We start from the raw sequence: 23300 nt of genomic DNA, 5'->3' as shown, positions 1-23300 counted from the left end.
CAGCAGTAGTGTGGCCAGCAGGACCAGGGCACTGATTGTCCCCCTGTACTCACCATCTTATTATATGCACCAGGTGGTTTAGATCCTGATTTGCATGTTCACTGTTAGCAGTAACTACTGACTCTATACAAGATGTGTGTTGACCTAGGGAGTTTTGCCCATTGGGGTATAATGAGATTTCTATCATGGAATTCTTTATTCCTCCATGGAGACTTTTTTGTTGTATAGTTAATCCCTGGGTTCTGTTCTTTGTCCTCCCATGCATACATACAAGGTAACAAGGTTAAAAAATATAACACTTTCTGATGTGCTTATTCAAGGAAGTAAAAGGAGAGTGTTTAATACTTGCGTTTGGTTACCATCTCAGAGTAACATTCATCATTCTTTTGGGGGTTGTTATGCATCTGTGTATATTATTAGGCATTATAAGCATATAATTTGACGAGTAGAATTTTCCTGAACTACATCAATTATTTAATATTGGCCAGAGGTTCTTAAATGTGAATGGAAAATGGCTTTTGATTAAAGCTACCTATGGATATCACTATATCCTATCCAGTCCAACACTGTTCACTCTGCTCCCTGCTGAGAAACAATTTTAACTTTTTATCACAATAACTGAATAGTCTTTTGTCAAATGTAACAAATCATATAAAGGACAGCTCTTGAAAGCTGACATGAGACTGATTATTTGCAGTTGTAGAAGGGTACTAAAATGAAAATATGAGTTAAATGACATTTCGCTTAAAACTGTGCTTGACTCTCCTTATAGAGAAAGAGGAATGTGAAATGAGTGGAATAGAATTTGGTTTAGTTCAATCTCTAGAAAACCAGATCTGTTGTAGTTAATTGCAAGAGAGCAATTTGTAAATATTAAAGCACTGGTCGAAGTTTGAAATTAATTGTTTTATTAATAATATTGGTATCCATTATTACTGGTTTTTGTTGATGTTATTCTTTATGCTTTGATATTGCTATGGTAACCAAGAGGGTTCTTTCTTTTTCCTTTACAGAAGGTGAGGAGACTGGAGTGATGGATAGCCTGTTGGAGGCCTTGCAGTCAGGTGCAGCTTTTCGAGACCGAAGGAAAAGGACACCAAGGTCCAAAGGTGAATACTCTGTTTTAGATTTTATTTTCCAGAGAAAGTTAAAAGCATTATGGGTCCAGTGCTCTAGAATTTAGATACTGTCAGATTTGATTCGTTTGTACAATGAGTTTTCAGGGATGTTCAGACTGCTGCTTATGTCAGTAAGACAGGAAATTAATGTACTGAACTTATTACAGCCAGATCATTATAACAAGACTTTTCAATACAGCCAAATGTACTTTAACTTTTTAGGGTTTATAGTTGTATGGGGGAAGTGACAGTTATCTTGCTCCATAAGTGAGTCTGAGTCAAATTATTTCTCTGGTATATAACTGTCATTTATTCCAAGAAATACCTAACTTGTAATTCTTAAATTCCTAAACTTCTGCTTTGTCATGTTGTAATACTCTTGTAGCTTTCAAACAAATTTCAAAAAAATTTATTTCCATTGTTTCTTTGCTTTTTGCAGACACACCACAAAATCTCAGTCCAACCACACAGCGGCCTGTGCTGAAAGCTTGTAACCATGGTAATGAACCATATTCATGAATTGCATGCACTTCTTAGCTTAGTTTATGTAGTTGATCTGTGCTTTCAAGACTGCTGTGATTATTTTTTCAGTTTTTACATTAGTGGAGTACTAAACCACATTGGAACTTGCTTTTTAAGAATCATTTGAATATTACAACCTGAAACTATACTTACTGATTCCTCTGCAAAGCTCTTCTGTCTTTTGTGGGATTTTAATTGATTTAAATTTTGATTATGTTTTTAAATTTTAGTAATTTTATAATCCTTAAGAATCATAGTGCAAGATTTTTAGGGTTTATGGAATTGTAATAGAAAGGAGAGATTGTGTAATATTTCAAGTGTTAGTTACTAAGTGCCTATTATACTGAATCTGAGAACTTCTGGCATTCAGTCTGTGTTTCTTTGTCTTGGTTTTCTTGGTGCTATAGCTGGAATGGTTTATTGTTTATCAGTATCGGCTATTTATCAGTAAATGGCTATTTTTATCAGTATTTATTCAAAAGGAGTGTTGACTGAACAAAGTTATAGTAAATGTTTATTTTTAAACTGCTGAACTATCTCACTGTAATCAGTAGGACTTGTTCCTGCAAGTTACAGTGCAGGTGTGGGTGCCTGTTAGCTTTGTTAGATAGTCACTCTACAGAATATTACTATATTGGCTGTGTTTTAATTAAGCTTGAGGAGTTCAGAGTGATTCAGTTGCTCATGGCTAGTGGTCTCAGGAAAAAGTTTATATCTGTAGTCCTTCTGTTAAAGAGAAAGTCGAATAATGGGGGGAAAAATATCTTCTTTCTTAGTTTTTAAAGCAGATTGCACTATTTTTGATATTTAAATGCACTGCGGATTTTATGAAGCAGATGTCATAAAATTGATTACATTAATTTTACCTCATGTGTGTTTATTTCTCTAAGTGAGTGTAGCAAAAAACCAACTCAAACCTGTTGAATTTGGCATATAAAAACAAAATTGAAGAAACTAGATCTCAAAGGACAGTTTGTCGATAATTACAGAAATTGGATCAAAGAGAAATCAGGTCTATTTGACAGTTACTTGTCTAGCACATAACATATTGATATTTAAGTAATGACTATAGAGCATATCTGAATTTATCCTGTAAGTGGTTCTGCTTTTAAGAGCATTCATATTGAATACTGCTTCTTATCAGCACATTCCATCTAGGTATCTATCTGTAGACAGACTTGTATCTTCCAGTTTTCAAACTTAACTGCCTTTGGTCAAACATTATGGCCATGTTTCAGATTAAAAAACAAAACAACAAAAACAAGCATTCACCAAAATGTTAATGCTAAAAAATCATAGTCTAAACCATGGATGGATTTGTACATCAGATTGATATCATATGGTGCTAAAGTCTGAAGTTCAGATATCTAATTTGGAGAGAAGAGTAAAAGTAAACTCTTGGATCTCTTGTTGTTTTACCAAAGTCAGTTTTTCCATAGAGCATTTTGAGACAGTCTCATTCTAAGACATTTTAAAATGAATTCAATGTTTCTTTCACTTGTCTTGTTGGCTCAGAAACAGGCTAGTACAGATCTGAGCTTGATTTTAAGGAATTCATTAGCATGTTTTTGATTTGTTGACACTTGTCACAATGTCTATGTGTTACATCTTACTATCTTGAGCCAAATAGAGCACCAAACCTGGTGTAGATTATGGTGAATTCAAAGCCTATTTTTCCTTTTTAGTAAAAGTATATGGCCATTTAGGTTACATAATGTCTAGAATGAATGCTAGACTCTGAGTGTCAAAGTCAATTTTGGATAATAATAATAATAACCTTAAAAAAGTTTATGCGATTAGTCAAGATAGGAATTATAATGATAAAGTTTCTTTAATTTTCTGCATTCAACAATGTCTGTCAGTATTGTTCTCTGTATCATTTTTTTCTTGCACTTTATATCTGATATATACATACATGCATGCTCAATAGCCTGTTCTTTCTATCTATATGTGTATAATAAGTGATTAGTGCTCTATATAGTGGTCTATTGTTTATAGACCAAGCAAGAAGTCTGTGACTTCAGAAAAACTGGGATATGTTATTAGACAGAAGTATTGGCTTGGTTGTTCCTAATTTGCTATTTTTTTCCCAGCATAAAACTTCAAATGGATGCCAAATTTTATATCATAGGGAAAAAAAACCCACTGTCTTACTGTAAAGCTAAAATATGTGGAGATTGCTGAAAGTCCTTAAGTAGCAATTCAAGCACTTTGCACATTTGCTTTTATACTGGTTTTGGCTGTTTAGGTTGACTGGTTACTGGTTTGGTTACTGTTTATTCTGCTGAGACTGACAGGTTCACTTACAGTAGAAATATTCTGTTAATGCACACTGCAGATTCATACCTAGGATTCATCATACAGTCAAAAAGAATTACAAGCCATGACTTGAAATGGCTGTCCTGAATCCTTTTGAGTGAAGTAATCTCTGTTGGGCAGGTGCCATCAAGTTCTAACTAATCTCTTCTGTTTCAAAACACAACCAACCAAATTAAAAAATCTAGTTTCATCTTTGTGATTAAAGATATTTCTCTTACAAAAGTGGAAACCAAATCAGATCCAAGCATAAATAGTGTTATAACCCCAAGTTGGCAATTAAGTGCCTTGCAGCCAGCCACACGCTCTGTCTTCCCTGGTGGGATGGAAATTGGTAAAGCTCATGGGTTGAGAAAAGAACAGTGTAATAATTTAAATCGGATAATAATAATAATAATAATAATGATGATGAGGAGGAGGAGAAGGAGGAGAAGGAGGAGTAAAAAGTAGAGGGAGGGAGAGGAATGAAACACAAGAGAAACAAGTGATACACAACACAATTGCTCATCACTGTGGGCCAATGCTGAGCCAGTCTCTTCCTAGCAATCAGCATCTCCTGACCAGCTTCCTCAGTTTGCATGCTGAGCCTAATGCCATATGGTATGGAGAATCCCTTTGGCCAGTTCAGGCCAGCTGTCCCAGCTATGTTCTCCCTCAGTTTATTGTGCCTCTGCCCACTGGGCAGGGTACATGCAAAGCATGTGAGCATCCCAGAGCACGGGAACCTGAAAATTCTTGACTTAGGGTAGGCACTGCTGAGCAACACCTAAAACATTGGTGTGTTATCAACATCCTTCATAGACTCAATTCAAAACAGAGCATTGTACCAGCTACTAGCAAGGGAATTAACTCTATCCCACACAAACACAGGACAGGAAACTGGTTCCATATCTCATGGGGCATGACAAGGGAAAGAAATGCAGCCTGAATGCACACTTTCTCCATAGCTGTCATATAAATGGAAGCAGGAAGGAAATTTGTCTAACCATTGCCACTGTCACCTTCAGTACAATGCTACACAAGGTATCAAACTATAGTGCATTTGCTTTTCAGGCTTAGCCAAACTCTGTAAAACAAAGTAATGCAGAGGGGCAAGCCAGCACTGCTCAGGTCTAGAACTGAGAACTGGAATTGTTTCCTTTAACTAAATAGACTGCTTAAGGAAAAAAAAAAGAGCAATAATAAATTTAGTGAAATGCAGGCTAATGCGTGGGCAGTTTTTCTCTTTGTGATCTGTTGAGCTCGTCTGAAAGCTCTGGTAGTGTTCAGCTGGTACTTCTAATTAAAAAAGAGTGCTCGTTCTCATGCCACATTCCACGGCAGCTGAATGTGTGTTATTTTCAATCCTACTGCATTCTTCTGTTATTGAACAGATTGCCTCTTTCTAACATGATATGTGTTTAAAAAAATATGTGTTTAAAAAAAAGATTGGATGTGGCACTTGGTGCTATGGTTTAGTTGAGGTGTTAGGGCATGGGTTGGACTCAATGATCTTGAAAGGCTCTTCCAACTTCATGATTCTGTGATACGTAGGTTTTGTCAAGTTTGAATCTGCTCTATTTTTGTGAGCAGAATTACCAGTTGTATTTTTAACGCTTGTGACAAGGCCCATCAAATCACAATATTTCTTGTGGAGAAAAATTCCTGCTGCATAACTAACAGAAGTAATATACATTGAGAATTGCTGGGTCTTGGAAGTGTTTTACTGCCTTAAGAATGCAAGTAATATACACTAGATTTTAGTGGATATAGATACAATTGGTATATTTCATTCCCATTCATAGTGTTTTTTTATTTTTTAATTACCTACTGAATTACATCTATGTGCAAAACTATGTATTAATGTTACAGTTTGCTTCAACTGCAAAGGACCATGGACTACAGTAAATATTGTGGTACATGCTTTTGCCGTAATTCCAATTCAGAGCATTGTTTGACACAAGCAAAGTATTGGTATAGTTTTAGTGGTGTGCTTAGGATTCAATAGCATCTAACATAGCAGCTCTTTCATTTTATTTAGGAAGAAGAAGAAAGCACGTAATTTTTCAGTGATCAGGATTTTGCACATTAGAAGATAATTTCAAGCAGCTAATAGCTATGGCTGATCTGAGTTTTTTAGTTATTTACAACAAGAGTCAAGGCATATTTGCAGCTTGTATGTTTACTTCAAGCTACCCAAGTCCAGATACATGGAGCAGCATATCCAAGGCAGGGCAGAGCCCACTGCAGCACAGAAAGCTGCATTATTCACTAAGTTTTTTGGTCAGGTTTTGCAGCCTGCATCAAGTTCTCTGCTGCTATGGCTACGCATTTATTTGCTGTAGCATTAGCCAAGCTAATGCTACCTGAATTGCATGAATACAAATTTGAGATGCAGCTTTGATTGCATATAAACATATACCTCAAATGCAGCAGAAAGAGTTTATCTTTACAAGCTGATCATACTAAAAGTGCTATGAGTAAAGAAAAGCTATAATAAAATGCAAGCAAAAAAATACAGATTGCTTTTTGAGACTGCAGAGGTTGAAAGAAATCTTTCTGTCACAATCAGTAATTGCATTGTGGACTACATTTCTAAAGGTGACAGAAAGGTCTTGTTTCTATATTGAGATCAAACTTCCATGGTAAGAGATGGTTGTAATTATTATAGCTGTTTGTTCAGTAAATCTATACACAGTAGAATAATTTTCATGCCACATCTACTCTGAAGCATTTTAAAGACTTCTGGTAAATAAAACCTAAAGTCATTCTGTCCCAATTAAGCATAAAGAAACCCTTTTTTCATGTGTGCAGTTCTTTTCATCTCGTATTTATAATAGAAGTGTCATCTGATATTCATATTAATGTCTCTGCTACCTTATTTTTGACAAGTGAAGCTGACAGTGAGCTCAAGCTCATCTTATTCTTGAAACTGTGTGACCACATAGAGGTCATTTTTGTTTCATCATTGTATGTGACAGCAACCTATGATTGGCATTTCAACCTAATTTTTCCTTAAGTCTGTGTATGTGGCTGTCTTTTCCTCAACTGTATGTAGGGAACATTAGGAAGTACCTAACAGTGAAGAAGCTACCCATGAAGATAACTTTTTCCCCAGAACATGTTAGCAGTAAAGGCACCCTCTTGAGCATTAGCAGTCCTTCACAGTAGATACTGCTTTCAAGGCACTGTGCATGTTTAGCCATGTGATCACAGAACATCAGTAGCTCTGGTGGAGAAAATTTTTGTTAAGTTTTGTGAAGTTTTACTCAGTAGACAAGTTTTCTCAGTGGAAGACGTGGAATAACTGTAGGCACTGTTATGAAAGGAAAACATTTAATAGGATTTCTATTAAAAAATGGTTCTCAGATGTTGCCATTTTAAGACCAAACCTTCACTTCAATATTGACTTCATAGGTCAAGTAAAATTGCTGCTTATTCTAACAGAAATAATTCCCCTGGAACCATCTACACTGTTTATTATATTTTTTTTTCCTAGAGCATACAGCAGAGTTCAAAGGAACTGACCATAAAAGTCAATTTTGCATGTCTGGAAAGAAAAAATAGTATCCAGACAAGGGAAGTGAATTTACACATTTTTATTTCTTTCATTAGAACTATTTTTACATTGCTGCAGTTGAAAACACATACCATCACAAAAATATCCCTGAAGAATTTTCATTCCAAAATATCTAGGAAAAAGATCAATTTTGATGCAGAGTTTTTAGCAGTCTCTCACACTCATAATTTAATGTTAGAAGGAAGAAAATTTCCTACTCAGAAAGGATGGCAGCCAGCAAGAAGAGTTTAGAATGAAAAATGAGAATTTTTTTTTGCGGGGGGCCTTTTCCATCAGAAGGTTCTTTGAAATAAAGACTGACATGGAGAAGTATAAACCACTCATTTATTTAATCATTTATTTATTTTAAAGTGCCGAATGCTGAAAAATGGTTGTAGTCTCTGTCAAGAGTGCAAAACGGTACTTCAAATTAGTAGTTATTGCATATTATTTCTGTGAAAATACTGATCTAAACAGAAAAGAATGCTATCTTGCCCTTAGTATAAGCTAAACACACACTGGCAACCTGTATTTAGAAAGGTGAGGAGGAATTGTAATCCTACAAAAAATGTCTCTATTTTATTAAAGTCTTGTGAGATTTGCCTTATCCACTCTCATGAGTGGGGTTGTATGCATATCCTTCACCCTGTGTCTTAACATATAGCATTATATCTGAACATAATGTAGACAAAAAGGAGAACCCAAGGTTTTTCAGAGTAAAAATTTTAAGTACTACCCTGGGACAAGGTGGACCTTATCATGTGACCCTTTGAAGATGTCAAATTAGACACTCGGAAGAGCTAATTGCTTTTGTAAATATTTTGCCAGTGTTCATTGGTATTAGTTGAATAAGATCACAGCTCTCAAGGGAGGCGAGGACACTTTCTGCAAGATAAGAACAGTAGCAAAGAGGTGACATTTGAAAGCAGTGACACTGTATATTCCATAATTGCACATACCGTAAATGTCAGCTTCATAATAGCCTAGGTAGGGAACCGGATTTCCAAAAGCTACAGCAGGCAAGTTATATATTCAAATCAGTCAGCTGAAAATTTATCAGTGGGAAATCTTAAATCTGCAAAGGGAGCTGTAAATTACCAGCAATTTATCCATATTTGTCTTTTCATATTTTAGTCACACAGAACTTCCCATTCAAAGACAATTACCAAGTTGATAGGTATAGCAAAGAGATTCTGTCACTTCTCAGAGTACTTTTCAAGTCTCTTCCATATTTGTTAAACAAGATTTTAGGTATAAATTTTCCAGTCTGTTTCATTTCTGTTTTCTGAATGTTAAGAATAAGTAGTATCTAAACTTCTGCTTCATTCTTCAGAGGCTTTTAGAAATTTGATCTGAGTAGCAGATTTGCTGAACAACAGCCATAAAGCTCTTTATATTGTGGGTTTTTAAAAATAGCTTGATAGATACACATATATGTTTTCTTAAAGGGGTTATCTTTCACAAAGAAACCACAAATGAACCACAAGTGAAATATTAGGTAGGAAATTTTCATCAGCTAGACATTAAAAATGAGTTTTCTGTGGTTAAACACTTCACTGGGGACAAAATCTGAGATCCTAACAGAGTATGATTCCTGACCTGAGTCTGTTCTGTGACTCCAGTGATGTCTGATTAATGCAACATTGTTTAGTCAGTCAGAATTCAAAAGATTTAGAGAAAGCACAAAACATTTTTCATTAAATTCTGCAAGCACTTTTCTTAAGTCATCTATTTTTGTCATGTTAGTGAATGTATTCTATTAATGTTCTGGAATTTTTCCTCCTTTGGGAGAATTTTGTTTCATTTTTTTTCCTCAGTGGTTGCTGTAACAGAACAAAAATGTTGTGTAGAACTGGAGTTATGTTTCTGCCTGACTTTTTTCTTTATAGCCAATCTTCTGCAAAGGTGCAAGCATGCAGAGAAAACAAGTTTATCTTTAACGTCTCCCTTTTGTTGGGGTGGGAACACTTGGAAGATTTACTTTCAAGTTTTTGAATACTCTAAAGGGAAATTGGCACTTCAGTTGTATCAGAATTAGTGCTTGTGCCTGTGAGTTGCTTGATAAATCCAGTATCTTGTTTCATTCAAAAAATTGATGTCTTGTGTATTTCCACCACACATCAATCATCCAGCAAAATAATCTGAATCCTGAGAAGGCCTTTTGGCTCAAACCTGGAGATCATGAGTGATAAAGGAAGGAAATACAGGAGTCAAATGCAGCTCTTGCTTGAATGGCAGGAGGAAAGGTGGTAGCCATGCTTCCACTCAATGATCTGGAATAGTGTGAGCAGGTTGGTCTGCAAATCCTCTTTTCTTATGGTGAGGTAAATTACAAATCCAAGATGGGTAGCTGCAGTTTAAGTAATTTTGGGAAAGAATATTTGGATTTTGGAATATACTGGGCTAATCAATCTGTTCCCTTTCAGCATGCACTGTGAAGCAGTTTGGCTCTTATCCTTGGCATGGTAATCTTTTGCTTTAAAAAAAATAGCCATCAACTTTTTAAAGCAAAATTGTTTTAACCAAACAGAAGAACTATGTGAAGTCTATGCAATTTTCTAGATTATTTTACTTCCTGGAGGATAACTAGTATATGCTTCCTTCTTTGAGAGACTATAACTGTCTAGTTAGCAGCATAGTCTTTCTGTTACAATAATTTGTCATGATGTCTTCAAAAGAAGACTTTGTTTGTAATGGTGATGGTCTTTATTTCCATGGGGGAAAGAGTTTTCATCATGGTTTTTTTTTGTCTTCTGATATTAATTCCATATACCAGAGAAATAAAAGCTGTTTCCTTACCCTATAAACTTGACCATATTTACCATAGGTGTTAAAAAAATCTAAAGACTGGGATTTGGAAAACTAAGAGTGAATTTATTCTGCACTATTCAAGCTTGCAGTTCATGATTTTTTTTCCCTCCTTGTAGCACAGCAAAATGATAAAATAAGAAATTGAAAAGATAACATCAGGACTACTTAGTGTCATAAACAGGGAAATGGAATGAAATCTCAGCAGATTTTCAGCACAGACAAATAATTATTCCAGAGGTATTTCTTTTTATCTGTTTTCTTAGGCTTTAAGCCTGTTTCCTTGTATTTGAAAGAGATGAGTGTACATGGTGCATTATAATACAGTGCACATAAAAACACTTGAATTGGTTCTAGACAGTCTACTTTGTATACTTGAGGCAGGATAGCTTTTAGGTCAGGAACAAATTTGGATATCACAGCACAGTTTGAGGAGTTCAGAAGATATTTGGGCATCTGTGTACTACACCTAATCGAGCTATGCAGTTTCAGAAGCATGTCCAAGAATGTGGCAGGGATCATTACCATCCGTTCCCATCCATTATGATTATTTGAATCAGTAGACTCACTAACATTTGTTATTTATAGTGGCACTCTGTGAGCAGAGGGGCTAATGAACAGAAGGGAACTTTCCAGGGATATAGAAAACATGATTTAAATCCTCTCCTTGAGGGAACAATAAATCTTGATGAACCAGGGTTAAACAAAGCTGAGTGAGAGCTTTCATTACTCAGTTTAAGTTTGGCACCTAAGTTTTACTGGTCTTTTAGCTTGGTAACTAAATGTATTAACAACAGAAGAAATTAATATCAGGGTTGTGTACCTTACCTGAAAGGCAGCTGTTTGAGCTACTACAATTACATATTAGCCAGAAAAATAAGTTTTAAAGGTGGTGCCTCTGCTGCTTTTATAGCTTTGTATAAGGTTGGTATTTTCTGATTTTGGTTGTTTTTTTACTGTGGTCACAATTATATTTGGTGATTTTTTTTAATGTTGCCTTAGTTTCAAAAGCAGAGATTAATCCCCAAATACTCTCAATTCCTTGCCAAAATTGCTTTCTTTTTGGTGCATCAGCACAAAAACATTAATCTGGGGACATATTCTTATTTCAGTGGGTACGTTTTATTGCTGTCATTACCAGACAAGGGAAACTGAATATATATTTTTTTCTTCCTATGCTTTAAAACGTAAATATCTCCTTTGATCCATCTTTTCCAAGATAAAGTGAACTTTATGGTATCTAATCTTTCACTCTGCCATCAGTAGCTCAAGAGCTGTCTGAGTCAATCTAATGCTCCCAAATCTGCTGATTAACTCATATGAACACAATGCCAAATTAGGCTATTAGGCTGAGGGAGGAGCTTGTGGATGACATTGTTTTGATCAGTATTTATAAACTGAGAAAACATTAAAAGACAGCTGTGTCAAAATAAATTCTGGAAGCTAATAGAGTGCCCCCTGCTTTCCTTTGATCCTAAACTTTGCGGAGGTGAGTGGGAAGTAGCTTTGGTTTTGGGTTGCTTGGGTTTTTACAGAATCATTAAGGTTGAAAAAGACCTCCAACAACATCAAGTTCAACCTTTGATCGAACACCACCATGTCAACTGAACAATGGCACTAAGTGCCACATCCAGTAATCTCTTGACCACTACCAAATATGGTGGCCCTACCGCCTCCCTGGGTAGCTCATGTCAAAGCCTTGCCACCAATTCAGTGAAGATTTTCTTCCTGGTGTCCAACCTGAAGCTACCCTTGTGCAACTTGAGGCTGTGTCCTCTTGTCCTGTTGCTGATTGCCTGGGAAAAGAGGCCACCCTCCATCTCGCTGAAGGTGATAGAGTTCTAGAGAGTGATAAAGTTTACCCTGAGCCTCCTTTTTCTCAGGATAAACAACCCCAGCTCCATTGCCCTTCTCTGGACATGCTCCAGCATCTTTCTGCCAGTGAGGGACCCACAAACAATCAGAGGACTTGAGTGCCTCACCACTGCTGAGTACAGGAGGGCAGTCAGTGCCCTGGTCCTGCTGGCCTCACCATTGCTAACACAGGCCAAGATACCATTGGCCTTCTTGGCCACCTGGGCACACACTGGATCATGTTCAGTTGCTGTCAACCAGCACCCCCAGGGCCTTTTCCACTTGGTAGCTTTCCAGCCACATTGCCTCTCGCCTGTAGTGCTGCAAGGGGTTGTTGTTACCCAGGTGCAGGACCCACCAGTTGGCCTTGTTGAACTTCGTACAATTGGCCTCATTCCATTGATCCAGCTTGTTTAGATCTTTCTGCAGAAACTTCCTGACCTTCAGCAGATCAGCACTCCTGCCCAGCTCAGTGTCATCTGCAAACTGACTGAGGGCGCACTTGATGCTCTCATCCAGATCATCAGTAAGGATGTTAAACAGGACTGGTCCCAGTGCTGAGCCCTGGGGAACACTACTAGCAACTGGCTGCCAGCTGGGTTTAGCTCCTTTCTCCACCACTCTCTGGGCCTGACCATCCATGCAGCAAAGAGTGCACCCTCTCTAAGCCATGGTCTGTCATCTTCTCCAATAGAATGGTGGAGGAGACAATGTTGAAGGTCTTACTGAAGTCTGTGTGGACTACATCCACAGCCTTTCATCAGTCACCTGGGTCATGAAAGGAGATTAGGTTGGTAAAGCAGGACCTGCCTTTCCTAAACCTGTGTTGGCTGGGCCTGATGCCCTGGTTGTCCTGCACATGCCATGTGATGGCACTCAAGATAATCTGTTCTATAACGTTCCCCAGCACCGAAGTCAGGCTGCCAGGCCTGTAGTTTACAGGATCCTCCTTCCCACCCTGCTGGTAGATGGGTGAAATTTTTCACAATTTGCATTGTTTGGTTCTTAAACTGAGATCTCCAGGCTCTCTTTACAGACATCTACAATTGCATTGAAAGGTAGAATCAAAGCACTAAACACATGAAGTGCTTTATAATGTTAATTACTCTAGTAAATCAGAGTAATCCAAATTAATCTTTGTATTTAGTCTCTTGAAGAGATGAAATACCTCATAAACAGATGCACAGTTTAGAGTGTTTAGGCTCCTCGTAGTGGCTAGAGAGAGGCATATACCCATCCTATGCAGGAGTTAGCCTATATAAATTGTTAATAATTGATGACTTCATGCCTCCAGTTTAAAGTGCTTGAGGCGAGAGACCTGATAAGTGTTGTTCATGTTTTAGTTCTCATGTTTAGTTCTCTGTTCATGGTTTAGGTCTCTTTAGAGAACTAAAACTTTTTATTATAAAGTTAATAAAACAGGACACAGCACACTCAATACTGGAAATGGAACAATAGCTTGAATAGCTGAATAGCTGCTCTTTAAGTTCGTATTCTGTCCTAGATAATGAATGATACAAGTGCTTCTGAGGGGCAAAAAAATGTGATTCTCTTACATGCATGCATACAAAATTTACATTAACTTTGGATGGCTTTGTTATGCGTCCGAATTCTAGTATTTTAATACTCGTCTGTTTTTCTTTACTATACAGTATGCTTGTGTAATTTGTGTTACACTGCTAGTGCAATAATAATAATTTTTTATCTACTCATGCTTTATTTAACTGGGTTAAAAGTAAATAGATCAGTAGTGTGGCTTTAAGTTATGCAGCCTTCCTGGAATGCAAGGTGAGTTCTTAGTTTCAGCATAAAGAGTAAATCAGGATTGATGTGTGAGTAGTTGCAAATTCCATTTTGGCCATTCAGCACAGAATAAAAAGCACTTTGCTGTCAGGTAATCCCTAGTTTTATAATTGTACTGTAGATGGTAGTCTTCCCCTTTCTCTAAGAAATATAAAATCATTTTAATTCTGTGTGATCCATCATCAGGCAACTACTCAAAAAAGTAACATTCTTAAATGCTCTCAAATGTCCAGTAGCAAAAATAAATGAAGGGCAGAGTGCATTAAGGGATTTCCAGTTGTGTCTCACAGGGCAGAGAAAACTGCTGTGAGAGAGCTCCTGGGATAGCTCCTACTCTTGCTGCCTTTAGCAATAGCTTCCTGACTAATCAGTCTCTGAGCTTACCCCAGTGCTTTAAGTCTGTTCTTTCTCTGTTGCCAGCTGCTGACTGAAAACAGGACACAGCCAATTACTCTCCGCTGAGCTTACTCAGTCTCTGTTTATCCACCTAACAGCAGTTGCTCTGAGATCATTTTATTGAAAACTTGTTATGTAGTGAGATCTGCTATTATAAAATCTTGTATTTGTTTCAGTGGGGTCAAAAATACAGGAATCTTGCAGTCTAAGATTGGATTATATTATTTGGAATAGTTGCTTCCTATGGGACAGGAAACAAAGCATGCTGAAGTGGAATTAATTTCTTCCTTTTCCACATTCCAATGCCCATCAAATAGAAAAAGGGTTATCTTTAATATTAGAAGTTAAAAAAATGAACTGATAATGACTTTCTAATTGTAGATACTACTGGCTGTATAATTTGTTGGTTCGGCTTCTGATCTTCCTTCACAGATCTTTTTTCTTCCTTGCTATTCACATCAGAAACCATATGAATGATACCTGATGATAGTTTTTCTTGTCCCCAACCACATCTCATAGCATTCTTATTCTAACCCATCTTTCTTACTCCTTTATCAGACCTGTAGGACATTAGCACATTCAACAGGACCATTTAACTCTAGTTGCTAAAATATTTTACTCCTATTTCAGTCTGTAACTGCAGGTTTAGCCTAATAAAGAGAGCATTTTTGACCTGTGCCAATAAACTATAAAATGTTCTGTGGTCTAAAAATGAGAATATTACTTATTATAGAAGTCTTTTACACTCACATTAATAATAATGCTTTGGTGAAATTGTGCACATTGAAGGAACTAAGCAAGCAGAAATGCTGCAAAGCACCTTCAGCTAATATTTTCTGGGAACGTTGTACTAACACAAAATGCACTTTTATTATTTTTCTAGTAACTGAAAGTCCAGAGTGATGCATTAAAAAAAATTATGTCCTAACTGCTTAAAGCTAAATGAGAGACAGGTCAGCAATAACTTATAGTAATGTGCTGTCCAAAAGTCATGAAATATTTTTAAATTAAATAGCCATACAGTTTTACATCCTTTTAAAGTTCTGAGGTAAAGGTGTGGAGTGAGATCCAAACATTGTATGCTTAGATCTCTCATCCAAAACTGGGTGGCACTCAGAATCTCTTTTTGCTCAGACATTGCTATAAGATGCACTTAAGGATCTGCTAGCTCTGGGGTTGCACCATGCAGTCAAACAAGATTTTCTTCATCTGTACTTCGACAATGCCAGTGCATTGAGTAGTTGCAGGGTATTTTTTTCTTATACTTAGTACCTCTTTGCTTTAATTTAGCCCATTTGAAAAATGTCACCAAACAAATTGGCATTGCTTCTTATTTTTAGTTTAAAAATCTTTATACCTTTAGCCTGCACTGACATAGTGAAAGTTATTTCAATGTTTGCATTACAGTAATACACTTCTGTAAGTGATAAGAAAACTTACTTGGTCAAGAACACACTTTTTAACAAAAGTACTAGCTGTATTTCATATGGAAAAAAAGTTTGAACTAAAATTAATCTACCAGGGCTTGGCTTTTTCAAAGCTAAACTAAACAAGTTAGGGAGAACAATAGGAAAATGTGAGAAATGGGAAAGCTTTTCTTAAGCTGCTAGTGTGTTTGCTAGTAAAGAGTGCACTGCACTGCCTTATGTTCTTGGCTTCCATTGCAGATGTCAGCCTTAATTATTTTTTTTTTTTTAGTTATTAATGTAGAATTCTCTTTACATCAAATTGTCTACCTTCAGAAACTAAGTTGAGTGCAATAAAATTTTATAATCTGTTAGTTTTCTTGGAATATGGTGAACAAGCTAGTGAAGAAGTCTACTTCATGGTGCTTTGTATTTGGAGAACAGTGCTGCAGCATTGCTGTCCTAAACAATATTTTCAGATTTTGGAGCTAATGATATACTTAGTACACTTGCATGAGGTATACTGATGAGAAAAATATGTTGCTCTTGAAGTGTTTGCTTGTGATGAAGCTGCTTCTCTGCAGTATTAAATACTGCTGCATATCTTTAGGACAAAAAGCGCTTGGTAGTTTTCATACTGCATAATACTAATAGTATAGGTATACTATAGTATAGGTATAGTATAGTATAGGTATTTCAATGTCTTTTAACAAGCTCATATCTGGTGTATCACAGACATTAAAATTGAGCTTTGAGATTATGCCATTTTCAGTACATTTTGAAATCTTTCCTCAGTTTGATGAAAGTAACATACTTTAACAGATGTTTTACCTGTTGTCTTTAAGGAGTTACTTAACTTTAAGGTATATGAGCAGTGCTGGGTTTGATGTTTAGTTCTTAAACTTGCACAGAAGTGGGTATGTGGGAGTGAACAAATTCACCCAAGAAAGCTGAAATATCTTTCAATTTACTCAGTAAATCAGTCCAGGCTTATTAAGTCAGCCTAAGAATAGAACTTCTATCAGCTAAACTTTCCACTGGGATTTATGATTGGAGTGCATATAATAACTCATTACTGATCAATGCACGAGAGATGCTCTGTTGTAATATGTATTCATGGGAAGTATCTGTACTTGTTTTCCATTTTACATTTTTGTAAATAAAATTCCATTAATTATTAACAAAAAAATTGAGTCAACCTTGAAACTTCCTGGATCACAGTGCATCAATCAAACAGAAGCAGTGATTTCTCTGGGATTTTTTTTTTTCAAAATAGTTTTCCAGTTAATGTTTCTTATTTCTCCGTGTTGGCAAATTACATTTTCAGCAGTTTAAGGAAACAAGAAACACTGTGGTCTAACCAATATTATTTGTTGAACTGATTAATCCTTAAAGCAAGTTAATAAGACTGTCATCCAGAGCCACAACAAGATAATATAAAAATTACCCAAGTGCTACTATAGACACTTTTGATAAAAATTTTCATATTTCTTCATCACAATTGTAGTTAACCTAAAGGTTTCATTTCTAACACAATAGCAATAATTGCAACTAGGACTTGGGGAAGAGGTCTGTTTGTTTAAAGAAAAAGAAAAGTTTATAGGTTTTTCTTGTTATTTTTTAGAAATTGTTTCGTTTGTGCTCATTCCTTTGATAATTTGAATATGAAGAGAAATATAAAAATAAATTATTTCACACAAACAGTGGGGCTAGAAATGAGATTGTGTTTAAACTTCTGAGTCAGTTTTTAAAACTTACTCTGATAATGGTCATTCTCCTCATGTGAAAAAAAAAAAGAGAAAATAAAGCACTTCCTTTGTAGAAAGAAATCAGTTAAGTATCTACATTCTTTATGTTTTCCCTGCATACAGTACAAAAATGTGGCAGGTGACATCATAGTCAAACTGATTCTTCAAGTCTTGAAATATGCTCATTTTTTGGGGTGGGTATTTGTATACTAGCAAGTTCAGTGGCCCCACTGTGTTAGCATGAGTCACCTGAAGGACTGTTTATAACCATTTTTCTGGGTGGAGTTTGCATTTGATAAACTCATAAGCATTAAAAAAAACCCAAACAGTAACAAGTCTGTGGTGTTTTCAAAGGTTTAACAACTCACAGCAGCTTCCTGACTTAAATGTGTGGCCCAACAGGAAAAAGCAGCTTGAAGTTCGCTGTTTTGTTTGGGATAAAAGTTTTGATGAGTGCTTCTGAATCACTTTATTTACGTGTTTTATTTTCTGGTACACTATTTTCAGTTAATTCAGATTCAGCTCAAATTAACAACTCTATGTGCTTTGGGATAATTAAATTATGTTTCCTCTTATCTTGGCTCACCATGCAGACTGTTGCCCACCCTTATTGCTGCTTTTACTCCATTGCCATAGCAGTTCTGTTATTTAGGGATAAATCTTTTCTTCTCCCCATCAGTTGTTGTGAAAGAAATGTAAGCCACCTGTGAAAAAAATTAGCATATTTGGAGTGACTTCTTGGGTTTGCTTGTCTGGCTGTATTCCAGGTATTTTTATGTCTGTGTAAGGGAAGGAGCAAATAAAGGTATTTTAGCTGTTCCTACTTATTAAAATTGACCTGGATGTGCCACAGACTATGAGGAAGGATAACAGGAGAATGAAGAAAACCCAGTTCCTATGAATCAAAGTGGAAAATGAAGGAGGAGGGATGTGAAGGGCGGCTGAACGGGTGCACAAGCCCAAGCTGCTGTTGGGAGCATCAGCCGCCACATCGTCCGGGCAACCCAGGTTGCCATGGCGATGGCAGCAGGACCCAGGGATGAGTACAGCTCCCGGACTGCAGCTGCCAGATGAGTGTCAGAGATTCCCCAAACCTTGTTCTGGCAAAACACCCTTGTTCCCTGAGGGGAGGACCATAAGAAGCTGCTGCTGGGTTTACAAAACTGTTGCACATTCAGCAAAGCTTTACAGTCATGGGTGTTTCTGGCAGTTGGTGAAGAGCAGTAGGGCTTAGAAGGTAAATATGGAAAACAAACACTGGTTCAGCTCTAGGGGAACTTGCCATGATGCACTTAATTTTTTAAAATTTATTTATTTAGGAATACAGGTGACTACTAATACCACAGGTGCTCTAATTGCCTCTCAGGAAAACAACAGAAAACTGATATTGTCCCTGTTTTTTTTATCAAGAGGTCATAACATAACAATGCATTTCTGTAGTAGTAGCACACTTCATTTTTCCTGCACAAATAGCCATTCTCTGTAGTTTCAAATGTGAGTTGTACTAAACTCTAAATGTGTATTTAAAGACACGTGTCTTTACATACCAGAAACGAATCCTTACAATAGCCAATTACATTCAATCTTAAAAATTTCATCAAAGAATGACATCATGTATGTTTGTTTCTAGAAGGTTAAAATTGCTCACAGTTAAAACTGGTTAAAGTATTTTTAGATGACCAAGATTTGTATCACCATTGTACCATATCAACTAACTTAAAAGGCAGAATATTTGTTTTTCTGCTTTTTTTTTCAGTCCGTGCATATAGACCTATTTATAACATCCAATCCTATCACTTGATAATTTCCTTCAACTCCAAGAAAACGTTTGAAACTGACTGCTAAGTGAGGGTTTTGTTTGGCTTAGGTTTGGGAATTTGGGAGCAGGAGGTGTTTGCTTAGTTGGTTGGGATTTTTCAGGGCTTTTTGTGTGGTGGAGAGGAAGGGGGAGTATTGTTGTTAAAGTTGTAATGTGATACCCAGAAAGATTTAGTAGAAATCCTAGGCTGAAAATAAATGTGGTAACTCTTCCGTAAGTGAGTCTGTCACTGAACAGCAGGCTGACTGCCATCAAGAAACACTTCTGACACAGTAGATGTATTTTGGGAAAGGGGGGAGTAATGGAATGGGTTATTTGATGGGGAGTCTGAGAACGTATTGCCTGAGAGAAATGTCTGGGGTAGAGCTGTGGTACCTACTCTTTTTTTTTTCTTCTGTTGCTAAGGCAAAGAGAAAAAATAACTTTTATCCCAAATGTACATTTTTCTGCATTGTATTGAAAACTGAAATTTCTTTCTGTTTGGCATGAAATATTTGCTTTTCTGAGAGAAAAAAAGAAAAGCAATTGCAAAAGAAGGAGATGGATGTTACTGCCTTTGCTCAACGCCCAGATTACTTCATCATTTAGCCAGGAGATGAGAACACAGATTCAGTTTTGTTCCTTTGTGTGAGAATGTTTGTGAATTTTCTAGAAATAAACAAGTCACCTACCCACAAAGCTTAGCTGCTCTTTCCCAAATTGCATGCATGAATACCTATGAGTAGTGGAACAGTCCCAATGGATTAAGTCTAACTTAAGTCTCAGTGAGAAATGGGTTTGACAGAGTTAATCAAGACATCCAGACACTGCATTGGATCATCAGCTTACTTTTTAGGTGGAGTTGCAAGGTTTTCAGGCCTCAGTTGCTACAATTTAGATAACCCTTAGGTCAGGGTATAAAATCTAAGAAGATACAGATTGATCTATACGCCTTTTGTGTGAGGTGCAGGATTTTCTCTGTGGATGATGTGCTAGTAGAATCAAAAGAAAACATGCCTGCAGCCTTTCTTTTCACATCTTTTATACAACCCTTCTTTTTGTAATAACCTGTGAAAACATGCCACAATAAGTGGCAATTTTTTTATCTGCCTTTGGAGAAACAGAATCCCAAGGCACCTTCCCTGAATACCTTGGGAATAAAAGCTACTGTGTTTGACATGGTTCTCAAGATCATAGGACCAATACTATTTCTTCATGCTTTTTTTTCTCCTATTTTCTTTCTTTTCTTTTGGAGTTTCACATTTTGCAACAGGATTAAAATTACCACAGTGACTTCTGAAAAAAGTTGCTGTTCTAATTTCACTTCATACTTTTCCAGATCATCTCCCTCAGTGGCCTTTTCTGGGGGCCGTCACGGGAGAAATTGTTTTAAAAGGATGATGAATCAATTTAGGCAGAAGCAAGATAAATTCTCCTACACTTTCAGGGAAATGTCTGTTGTATTTTTCTGTCAAATGATCATCAATATGTATTAAGGTCTGGTGTGCAAGTACTAGCCAGTCATTTCCTGGATATTTTTTATCTAATTTTTTTCTTCACTTTTTTTTCCCATGTTAGTTATGGCTAAGTTAAGCATTGAAGAGCACAGTATATGTTTGTCATGTCCCTACCATATTTTCCTACACTAACAGAAGGATATAAAACAGCATTTAGGTTAGGATTTCATCCCAAATGAACATGTCCTTCCTGGTGTGTACATTTTATGAGAACATCAGTTGATTTTTTTCTTGGGTTTTACATTGCTATGTTAGGATCTTCCATCACCTCAACAACCCACCCATTTCCCTAAATGCATTCCTAGAGTTCAGTACATCTAACATAGTGATACTTTAAAAACAAACAAAAACAACAACAAAACCAAAAACCTCCTACTCTGTTGGACTTGCTGCATGTTAAAGACTGAAGTAATTGGTTGGCAATGGTGAGACTTTGTAAGCATAAGTTTTCATTAGATAGCACGTGAAATTTTTTGACTTTCCATAATGTGGGAGAGGAGCCTCTTGTTTAAAAAAAAAAAGTGGCAGAGCACTCAGAGGAACATCAGAAAGGGAGTTTCAGCCAGCTGATTTGTGTGGCTTTGGTTGGTGTGGGTATTCTTAGTTTGCTTTTTTAGTAGAAATGCATGTCCCAGAAACTGCAGGAATCAGTCTGAGGGTTTTTTCTTGTTCTTTTATGAATCTTTACACTTTAGCTTAGGGAATCCTGGGAATGTCTTGTGATAGAGTGAGGGGTTTTTACAGAAGGAAAAGTGGAATTATATATTGATCAATTAATATTCTTCCCAAGACAAGTGCATACTTTAATGTTCTGTTCTGTAAGACTTAGGTGCTAATGGAACTATTTTCTCTGATTTAACTACATAATATTAATAGTATGGATCAGAAAGAAATTTTCTAAGTGATTTACATAAGGATTTATTTTAGTCAATGCAAGTATTACCAATTTAAATAATAACATTGCTATAAAGTTCCACTATAGAAGTATCATTGTTATCTGCAGTGGAAATATAACATGTTTTTCATCCCAAAACACAGATACAAACCATTAAAACAGCATCTCTCTGCAGAAATATCTTAACAGTGGTTTGCTGGAAAACTGAGTGTGACAGAGTTTAATTTCTTTAAGCATACACTGTAACCTGATACATACCATGGTTTAGAGCTTCACACTAACGAGAGAGGTGAACTGTTCACCAACTGCTTCAAGCAAAGGAAGATTGCAATTCATTTAGTGATTCAATTCTTTTCAGATCAGCCTTGGAAACTTAGATGTGAAGCAGATCCATATGTTAAGATATGTAGCATCTCTGTTGCCACACAATTCATTGTGCCACTTAGTATACCAGTGAATTCTGTAATATAATACAAACTTATATTTGTAACTACTGATGGTGTTTTAAAATAGTGTAATAATTTTAAAATATTATCATTATTCTTTTTTATCTTTGTAGAACATTAAAGATCTTCTCTTTTAGTATTAACATTCTAGCTGAGCATGATAGGAAAAATACAGAGTTTATCTATCATCTCATGCTTGGAAAGTCTTGAGTTTCATTTAAATGATTCACTGTTCAACTTTCAGGTATAATTACTGTAAGGCCATAATAACAGGTCAAAAGAGCAATTTCTTTCTGAATCAGATGATAGTATTACCTAATAAAGAGAAAATTCCCAGCAAAGCTAGGTGTCAATAAATTGTTAAAATTACAGAGCATGATTCTCTTGGTTCCTCCTCCCATCTTTAAAAATAATTGATGCTTTCTATTTTCTAAGTGTTGCTCTGGTGCCAGTGTATAGGAGATTCTAAACAAAACCAGTTTTATACATTAACCTTCCTGAATAGTTTATGTGTTAAAAATTATAACAGTAAAGTGAAACCAGATGGACTGAGTAGAGTTGACAGCACCTTTCTGAGTGATGAAATTGCTATTGATTTATGACAAATGCCAGTAAAAGCAGGCAGGGACTGTTTTGTTGCTGTCAGATGAGAACTGAAAGTAGGCAGGTTTTGTTATCAATCATTTGTTGTCGGTGTAAGACAGTGGCAGGCTGCTATAATTGATTTGATAGCTCTGTCTGACTTGAGCTCCAGTGGCCACCACAGATCGTGGCAATGCAGCAGTGCAGAGAATTGACATGAAAAAGAAGTGACATGACTCCTCAGAGGCCAAGTTGTATGATTTAAAGGTGCGTGTTTGTCAAAACATTTTATAAATCAGAATTTTCAGACTTAGAGGCAATTTATTGATAGCATGCAGTTTTGAGGTTGGTCTGGAAATGGGCTTATTTTATATTGTGGCATTAATTTAATAAATGTTTTATGACCTAAAAGGATTTGCATGGGTAAAGAGACTTCTTTTTTCTCTTTTCTTTGCCTTGAAGAACAGCTTACAGGATTTCATTCAGTTTGGTCTTTTGATGAAACTTTTCCCCTGATATAGTATCTGTTCCAGTTATGCCTAGTGTGATTGTG

General features: G+C 36.4%; 1 protein-coding gene across 4 annotated transcripts in view; it reads left to right on the top strand.

Annotated features, from left to right (window-relative positions):
- DIAPH3 (diaphanous related formin 3) overlaps positions 1–23300 on the top strand; it is a 204823-nt gene that overhangs the window by 146839 nt on the left and 34684 nt on the right. For all 4 annotated transcript variants that reach the window (XM_038131457.1, XM_038131473.1, XM_038131466.1 and 1 more), the window contains 2 exons: positions 1014–1109; positions 1558–1617. In XM_038131457.1, coding sequence (XP_037987385.1) covers positions 1014–1109; positions 1558–1617 — 156 coding nt within the window. The remainder of the gene's footprint in view (positions 1–1013; positions 1110–1557; positions 1618–23300) is intronic.

Source organism: Motacilla alba, chromosome 1 (genome assembly GCF_015832195.1).
Source record: "Motacilla alba alba isolate MOTALB_02 chromosome 1, Motacilla_alba_V1.0_pri, whole genome shotgun sequence".
NCBI classification, from domain to species: Eukaryota; Metazoa; Chordata; class Aves; order Passeriformes; family Motacillidae; genus Motacilla; species Motacilla alba.
The sequence above is the reverse complement of the archived record's forward strand: the minus strand, read 5'-3'. Positions and strand labels throughout refer to the sequence as shown.